This window comes from Peromyscus leucopus, chromosome 5 (genome assembly GCF_004664715.2).
Source record: "Peromyscus leucopus breed LL Stock chromosome 5, UCI_PerLeu_2.1, whole genome shotgun sequence".
NCBI classification, from domain to species: domain Eukaryota; kingdom Metazoa; phylum Chordata; class Mammalia; order Rodentia; family Cricetidae; genus Peromyscus; species Peromyscus leucopus.
In genome coordinates, this window is record NC_051067.1 from 119,531,017 (window position 1) to 119,540,029 (window position 9,013).

General features: G+C 47.3%; 1 protein-coding gene and 1 long non-coding RNA gene across 4 annotated transcripts in view; one reads left to right on the forward strand and one right to left on the reverse strand.

The window, feature by feature from the left end:
• The window catches only part of LOC114697453, an 11,938-nt gene extending 8,633 nt beyond the window's left edge, over window positions 1-3,305 (forward strand). For all 3 annotated transcript variants that reach the window (XR_005091674.1, XR_003735181.2, XR_005091675.1), the window contains exon 3: window positions 1,429-3,305. This is a non-coding gene — a long non-coding RNA (uncharacterized LOC114697453). The remainder of the gene's footprint in view (window positions 1-1,428) is intronic.
• Gcsh (glycine cleavage system protein H) overlaps window positions 1-8,342 on the reverse strand; it is an 11,735-nt gene extending 3,393 nt beyond the window's left edge. The window contains exons 1-3 of the mRNA XM_028875713.2: window positions 8,107-8,342; window positions 3,728-3,807; window positions 2,072-2,135 (exon numbers count right to left, since the gene is read on the reverse strand). Coding sequence (XP_028731546.1) covers window positions 2,072-2,135; window positions 3,728-3,807; window positions 8,107-8,245 — 283 coding nt within the window. The 5' untranslated portion in view covers window positions 8,246-8,342. The remainder of the gene's footprint in view (window positions 1-2,071; window positions 2,136-3,727; window positions 3,808-8,106) is intronic.
• Window positions 8,343-9,013: the final 671 nt, after the last annotated feature.

The following is a 9,013-nucleotide window of genomic DNA, read 5'->3' on the forward strand; positions in this document are numbered from 1 at the left end:
GGCTTTTGGAACCTCACAGCTCACCCCCAATGACACACATCCTCCAAAAAGGCCACACCTCCCAATCCTAGACAAACAGTTCCACTAACAGGGTACCACGCATTCACACATACGAACTTATGGGGGCCATTTTCATTCATACCACCACACCAAGCTTACACCTTAAGAACCTAGAAAAGAGCCAAGCATAGTGGCACACACCTCTAATCCCAGAACAAGGGAGGCAGAGGCAGGTGGATCTCTGTGAGTTCAAGGTCAGGCTGGACTACCAAGTGAGTAATTCATTTTATTAAATTTGTATCACTTGATTATTATTATTTTGCCTATATTTATGTATGTATTCTGTGTGCATGTGTGCTGATGCCCTCAGAGGCCAGAGGGGGGCATCAGATGCCCTGGAACTGGAGGTACAGATTGTTGTGAGTCACCCTATGGGAGCTGAGAATCAAACCTGGGTCCTTTAGAAGAACAGTCCAAGTTCTTAACCAATGAACCATCTCTCCAGCCCTGAGACCAAATTTTACTTTTGTTCTGTAAAAAAGGTACCTGCTGACTAAATTCAATCACTAGACCCACAGGGTGGACAGAGAGAACTGAGTACCCCAAATCACCCTCACTTCTACATATTCACCATGGCATATGCATAACATACAAAAAAAATTTTAAAAGAGAGATTCTTGCTGGGTTGTAATGGTGCACGCCTTTAATCCCTGTATTTGGGAGGCAGAGACAGGGGGTCTCTGTGTGAATTTGAGGTCAGGCTAGTCTAAAGAGCAAGTTCTAGGACAGCCAGAGCTACACAGAGAAACCCTGTCTCTAAAAAAATCAAAGACCCTAAATTGAAGGAGCCTGGGCTACACACAAGGAACCAGGCAAGGAAAAAGAGTCCACACACCCAGCTTTCTAATAGAGTGCTTTTAAAAGTGTATATATCAAGGCTTGGTGGGACTTATTCTAGTAAAGTAAGGTTGGCTAGACATAAAAAATAGATCTGTGTTTTAGGACGAAGTTCAGGGCTCCTGTGGCAGCAGTAGACATGCACCTTACTGCTTAAACAGCGGTGGATGGAAGCTCTGGGATAGATTACACAGGATTGTTTTACATCCAAGATTAAAATAATACCTACAAACAAACAAAAATCCGATGCTGGTAAGACAAGTGGGTGGAGATGCTTGCTGCCAAGCCTGATAACCTGAGTTTGATCCTCAGGTCCCACATAATGGAAGGAGAAAACCAATTCCCAAAGTTGTTGTGTTCTCTGACTTCCATGGCATGTACATGTGAACACACCCCACACACACTAGATGTAATTTCAAAGTCTTATATTAACAAAATTAAATATATAAATCATTTCAATAAAATTAATTCACATGAAAATCAGTTTGACAAAATTCAACATTCAGTAACGATAAAACTCTTTGCAAACAGGAAGGAACCTCAATGATACTGAGCATCTATGAACTGCCCCACAGCCGGCATCACACCTATTGATGAGACAGTAGCTTCTTCTTCCTCCTAAGACAAGGAACAAGACAATGACACCTACTCTCCTCACTTCTAGTACAACGTTCTCCAGACAGTCCCAGCCAGTGCAAAAGGCAAGAGAAAGAAAATACATAACGACTAAAACATGGCCTCTTGAGTCAGGGGTGGTGGTAACACCTGTAATTCCAGCACTTGACAGGAAGTTCAAAGCAAACTTGAGGCCATCCTAGACCACATAGTGAATTCCAAGCAAGACCTTATCTCGAATAAACAAACAAAATATGTCTTTCAGCAAATTATGCTGTGATACATGAGCAAAACATATGAAAGAAGAAAATGAAGTCTCCAAAGCAAACTTAATGGCCTAAACATAAGCAGCTATGGTGTACGGTGGCACATGCATGTAATCTAACCATGCAGGAGTTTGAGGCCAGCCTGTATTATAGGGTGAAACCCTGTCTACTTAAAAATAAAAATAAAATAAAGCCTGAGCTGGGTGTGGTGGCTTAGGCAGGCAGGCAGGTGGGACTCTGTGAGTTTGAGGCCAGGTTGGTCTGAGACATTCCAAAATGAGAAATACACTCACCTTGTTTTTTCAATTTTGTCCCAACTTCAGGCAGACTACAGTAAACAACATCTCCCAAAGCTTCCTGAAATACAAAAACAACATAAAAATGTCTAAGAAGTTGACCCCACCAGAAAACAGGAAAGAGACAAACACCTCATTGCCTAAATTTTTGTCTATGTATTTCACACATGGGGGGCTACATTCTTTGCTTTTCTGTACAACCCTTTAAACATGTAAAATGGGCCAGGCATGGTAGCATATACCCAAAATCTAGCACTTGGGGGACAGATGTAGAAGGATTAAGTCCATCGCACAAAAAGAATAAAATCAGGTAAGATTTGGTACACCTCTGGTCAGAGGCTGAGGAAGGGGGACCCAAGTTCAAGATCCACCTTGTCTATAGAATTGGTTCAAGGTCAGCTAAGGCACCTTAGCCAGAGCCTATCTCAAAATGAAAAGTAAGAAAAGGCTAGAGATGTAGCTCAGTGGTGGAGAACCTGCCTCGCATGTGTATGACCCAGGGAGCAATCACAGTACTGCATAAATAATACTTTAAAAGCAAAAACACGCGGAAGTCTGAGGATAACTTGCAGGAGTCGGTTCTTTCCCCCTACTGCGTGCATCCCGAGGATCGAACTCGGGTTGTTAGGCTTGGTGGCAAGCACCCTTACTCACTGAGTCATCTCAGCAGCTCTAAAAATAATCTTTTTAAAGAAACAAGCCACCCGCCAGATCTGACCTCTAGACTGGAGTAACCCCAGGCACAAACCACATGCTCCAAACAAGACTACAAGGTGTTCTGAGCACCCTGTGCTTTCCACCTCTGCAGTTTGAGGCCATGACCCAAACTGCACTGCCTACTCATTCATCCGACAGTGGTCCTCACAGACCTGCCTCCCGAGGCACCACTGCACCAGGTGACTGACCCACCTTCCTCACGCCTCCCAGATGGACTGTCTCCCGTACGTTTTATAAGTGGCTGTCGTACAGGTGACTCCCCGTGTAGATGAACTACGTGTGCTGGGCCCCCTCAATAGATATACAGGGATGCCAGTGAAGGTACCAGGAACCCGGAGGTCTTCCCAACAGTTCTGTCCTGCCTCAGATGCACACATGCATCCAGTTGAAACCACTGGCCATGCATCTGCTTGGCTTCCACTGAGAAGTATCTCAGTATGAGGGTAGTGACATGGGGTTATTAATATTATTAACAGAGAAAAGGCCAACTAAATAAAAGTCTCTCTTTGTGTCATCAGTGTTTATCTGTGTTTCCTGTCTGTCTTTGGTCATGTGGGTTCTCACGTGTCTACAGTGGCACCCCCTAGCTCTTGAGCTTGCTCTTCTCAACTGTCCTCAAATAACATTCCCTGCTTTTAAGTGTTGACTCAGTACTTTAAAGAAAAAAAACCCAAAAAAAACCTTTCTGTTTGCTGTTTAGCCCAGGCTAGTCTCAAATTCATAACCTCCTGCCTTGGCCTGAGGAGGAGGTAACAGGTTTGTCTCTTTCAACCCCTTGTGCTGCTCTAACTAACTGACATTTGACCTGTTTGACTTCCAGCTTCTCCCGAAGGGTCTCCAGAAGAGCCCCAAAGCACTGTACGTTTCGTAAGGTAGAGACAATCCAGACTACTGAGAGCAGACTGTACAAACACTTCAAGACAACCCAATCAATACCTGTGCAAAATTGCTGATTCCCACTGTTCCAATACCATTGTCTGTGGTTATCCATTCATGTTTCTCTGTGAATTTACGCACTAAAACAGAAGACCAGCATTTCAGAAAAGCAGCATCACTTCTTCAACAGCCCTTCAAACGCCATTCTGCCAAAAGCTCAGACCTCCCCAGGACTGGTGACCGACACTGACATTGCCTTGCAGCAGTCTGATGCCCAGTAAAGAACAATGATGTGTAAAGACAGGGCGGTTTTAAAACAAAGGAATGTTGTAAAAATTGGTTTTTATGTATGTGAGGGTTTTGCCTGCATGTATGTATGTGTACTACATGTGTGCAGAGTCCATGGAGGCCAGAAGAGGAGGATGTCAGAATCCCCTGAAAGTGGGGTTAAAGATGGTGGTGCTGGGACCCCAACCCGGGACCTCTGGAACAGCAACCAGTGCTCTTAACCCCAGAACCACCTCTCCAGCCCTGAGAGCACATCTGAAATGGAACACCTTGTACAGCCCTGCCTGCGCTTATCTGTTTTATCATCAGTCTAAATCACTCCAGAGCACATTTCCTGAGTCCATTCTATGACTATAGGTCTGTCTTGAAGAAAGAACTCTATTCTTTGGAAAACAGGCTTGGGGTAATGGGTTTGGGGAGGCAGCATAAAGAAAATGATGCATGCCAGGAAGAATACAGCTGACTCGTTTGAAATACTGGGCTGAAGCCGGGCGGTGGTGGCGCACGCCTTTAATCCCAGCACTCGGGAGGCAGAGCCAGGCGGATCTCTGGGCTACCAAGTGAGCTCCAGGAAAGGCACAAAGCTATTCAGAGAAACCCTGTCTCGAAAAAAAAAAAAAAAAAAAAAAAATACCTGGGCTGAAGCAGGAAGACTGCAAGTTCAAGGACAATCTGCAGAGTTTAGCTGGACACAGTGGCATACGCCTGGAACCCTGAACTTAGGAGATTGTAGCAGGAGGATCAAGAGTTCAAGACTTTTAAGATGACTGAAGAGATGGCTCAGCAGTTAAGAGCACTGGCTACACTTCCAAAGGAACCTGGTTCAATTCCCAGCATTCACATGGTGGCTCATAACCATCCTTAACTCCAGTCCCAGGGGATCTGACTCCCTCTTGTGGCCTCTACAGACACTGCATGCACATGGTGCACAGATATAAACACACCAAAATACCCATATATAAAAGATAAATAATAAAATAACATTAAGACGATATCAAAAAACAGGAAACAATTTTTGAAGGACTGAGAATGCAGCTCAGTAGATGATCACTTGTCCACCATGTGGGGCTGTGGTTCGTTCCACTAATGGGGGGGGAGTTTGACCTGTAACCGTTAATACTGGGAAGGTCAAGGCCGGAGATCAGGTGAGTATGAGAGCTTAAGGGAGCTTGGGCAACACAAGACCCTGTCTCAAAAGAAAAAAGCGGGGGGGGGGGGGGGGGGGGGGGGGGGGGGGGGGGATTTGAAGCTGGAGAGGTGGCTCAGCAGTTAAGAGCATGTGTTCCTCTTTTTCTTTCTTTTTTTAAAAAAATTAATTTATTTTTATTTTATGTGCATTGGTGTTTTCCTGCATGTATGTCCGTGTGAGGATGCCAGAACCCCTTGAACTGGAGCTGCAGACAGTTGTGAGCTGTCGTGTGGGTCCTCTGAAGAGCAGCCAGTGCTCTTACCAGCTGAGTCAGCTCTCCCACACGTGTTCCTCTGGCAGGGGACCTGGGTTCAGTGTCCAGCACTCACTTGGTGGCTCCTGACTGACTGCCTGTAACTACAGTTTCCGTAAATCTGACGGTTCTCTCCTGACCTCCAAGGGCACCAGGCACATATGTGGCACACAGACATGCATGCAGACAAAACACCTATAACATATATCCTTTAAGATAGAAAAACCAGCCCGACGGTGGTGGTACATGGCTTTTATCTCAGCACTCAGGAGACAGAGGCAGGTGGATCCTGTGAGTTCAAGGCCAGCCTGGTCTACAAAGTGAGTTCTCTCCAAAGCTACAAAAAAACAAAAGATGTAACCTAAAGAAGGCAATGTGACTCTTCAGGTAGAGTTGGCTAAGGATACTGCAGTTTAGTTCTAAGGACTGAAAGGAACTTGCTATAACAAATGTAACCCAGCCAAGTTCTTAGAATTCTTCAATCATTTAAGCCTGTCCTAGAAGAAAATAGTTACTGTTGTTCAAAGAACACTGGGGCCTGAGCTCAGTGGAAGAGTGCTTGTCAAGGCCTTGGCTTCAGTTCCCAACACACTCCAAATAAAGGAAAAGGGATTTGGGTCAAAGATGATGTACAGCTATGTGGCTGCCTATGTGGCTGCCGCACTCAACTTTCTTTCCCGACAAGTCTAGAATCCACTGACTACATCAACTAGCACAGCGTCTGACTGTAAGGAGTGGACAGTTACAAATATGTGTCACCCTGCTAACATGGAGTGTCGCTACTCTGGCCTCAGTTTTGCAGCTGAGCCAGCACACCTAGGTCTACTTGACTTCAGAGTCCATATCATCCTTTTAGACCAGGCAGGCCGCTTACCCTCACCACAATAGGGTCCCAGTTCTCCATTAACCCTTGGCCGGACTCAGAAACAAAGCAGATTAGGTAAATGATTACTTTTCTTCCTAAGCCTTGAAAAACACAGTTTGAGGCCTGGGGACGCAGCTTCGTTGGTAGGTCGCTGCCTATTACTGAGGTAGCTCTGGGTTCGGTCCCTCACACTGCATAAGCTGGGTGTGGTGGTGCTGGCCACCATTGTCTCAGCAATGGCAGGAGGATCTGAAGTTCAAGGTCATCCTCAGCTACACAGGAATCTCCCAGCTGAGCTAAGTGAGATCATGCCTCAGAGAGCAGAAACAAAACCCACCTTGGTTTGAGGCCTCAGAAAAACTCAGCTGGAACTGAGGGAAGAAGCCCTTCATTCCCTTCCTTTCAATTCTCAAATACAATCTATTTTCTCTAATATGGCCGGCCCAGTGTTTGTGTGTACATATTGTTATGTAATACACACCACTATAACGTCACGCTGTGTTTATGTGTCAAGTTGCAGGTGACAGGACCTTAATTCAGTTCTTCCTCCCAGTAACTGAGGTAGCTATTGTCTCCACTGCCCTCATGCAGGACACTGGGGTTCTGAGAAGTTGAGGGACTGTGCCCAAGACCTCACAGCTATAAGAGGAAGAGCCAGAATTGAGTAATGTCTGTGTGCTTTTCCAATTGCAGGCTCTGCACCCTGTAAAATAAGTGTGCAAAATTCTGCCCGTTAAAAGAGGGTAAAAATAAAAAACCTGGGTAGTTAAGCAGACCATGGGAATTGATATTTTGGGCAATATTTAACTAAATACTGGAACTCCGTATATAGCTCAAGCTGGCCTTGGTCTCACAGTGATCCTCCACCTCAGCAGTGCTGACAGTTACAGGTGGGAGCCACTCACATACCTGGTTTGAAATGGAGTTCTTATTTGAGCAGTGCTCTACCCTTGTACTCCAGTCAACAACACACTGATGTGTCGCAGACTAAATAGAGAAATGTTAGCAAGAAAGGAGCAAACTTTGCACTCCACACTGAGGAACACCGTGATCGACATTTCGAGCTCGCACAGATTTCTGACCCAAGAGCCTTGCTGAGAGCAGCCGTTCAGATTTGTGCTGCCTGAATAGGGATCGTACAAAGGGCAGTTAGGGGCTCCACTATTTGCGCATAAAGAAAGAAAACTGTTTCCCAACTAACTGTGCGAACGCGTATAATGGGCAGGTCTCCCAGTTATTTCCAGTCCGTCAAATTAGCCTCTTTTCAGCCCCAGTACACATCAATGACTCCATTACAGACGTTAGCAGAACTTCTCTGAAATCTAGAACACTTTTCCTTGCCTTTCTGTACTGCTGAATCTTCAATGCCATGCTTAGCTTTGCGGGGGGGATGGTGGTGGTGGTAGTAAAAAGCCTTTTCATTTCTGCACTTTGGCTTTTCTTCCGTTTATCTGTGCGTGCACTCAGTGCTAAATTTTAGTAAGTGCTTCTGTTTAACTTCACTTCGCAGTTCCCCGTTATGGTTCATTTAGCTAAGCACTCCACATCTGGGGTCTCTGTACACCGAAACGTAAGCCACTAGTGCACGAGTGACCGGCTTACCTGCCGGTCCAGCCGGCCTTCCCTCCCAGCTCCACCTTTTTACCCCGGGTACAAAGTTTGCTCGTGTCCTCTCGCGCCTTCTTCAAGAGGGAGAAGGGCCGCAGAACCAGGATCCCAAAAGTGAGAAGCAGCGCGGATAGGGCTGCAGCTCGCTCGGGCCGGGAGGCTTGGTTGTGGGGCGCCTGACGACCCCCGGCTGCTCGGCCGTGAGCAGGAGCCGTGACCACGTGCCCCCCACTTACCCGACAGCACAGCGGATCCAGTGCTCAGCGCGCGGACGGCGACGGCACTCGGCACCCAGGGCCGTGGTGGGCAAGAGGCCAAGGCGGTGCGCAGGCTGCAGGCCACGGCCCGCGCGCTCCTAGCCACTCGCAGCGACATGATCGGGGGGTTCCTAGGGTAACCGCACTGCGCCTCTGCCACCGGGCAGGCGGTAACCGGGTGGGCCGGAGTATGCGGAGCACCGAGCCCGGGGCGGGGCTCGGGCAAGACGCACTCTGATTGGACAGCTCGAAGGTCCCACTTCGGATAGGACGACCCGCGCGAGGGGTGTGTCCCTGTGGAAGAGCTGAAGCCCGGATGGGGCTGTGTGAGGGGCGTGGAATGCCTGGGCGGAGAGGAGGCGGGGCCTCGCCGAAGGGCGGAGCCTCTCACTAACACTGGGAGCTTGCGAATGGGAATACTGAGTTAGCAGTCTGTGCGTTCCCCTAAGCTGCATCACCTCAGTGGCTAGGGAAAGACTCCAGCAAGGATGGCTTTGCTGGGCTAACGCAGTATCATGCCATTAAGCCAAAAAGTCCTAGGGAAGATGAGGTGCCGCTCGGCCCTTTAAAGCATACAGTTAGGCCTATCTGCACAAGGTCACTCCCAAGGGGATTCATTTCATCTGAAGACCAGTCAGTGCTAGGCATTGGACAAAGTCACTCTGACACGGATCATATGGTTTTTTTTGTTTGTTTGTTTGGTTGGTTGGTTGGTTGGTTTCTCTGTTTAGTCCTTGCTGTCCTGGAACACTTTGTAGACCAGGCTGGCCTCGAACTCAGAGATCCGCCTGCTTCTGCCTCCTGAGTGCTGGGATTAAAGGCGTGTGCCACCACCGCCCAGCCTTGTATGCATTTTTAAATGCTTAAAATAACCCAGCCGCTTTAT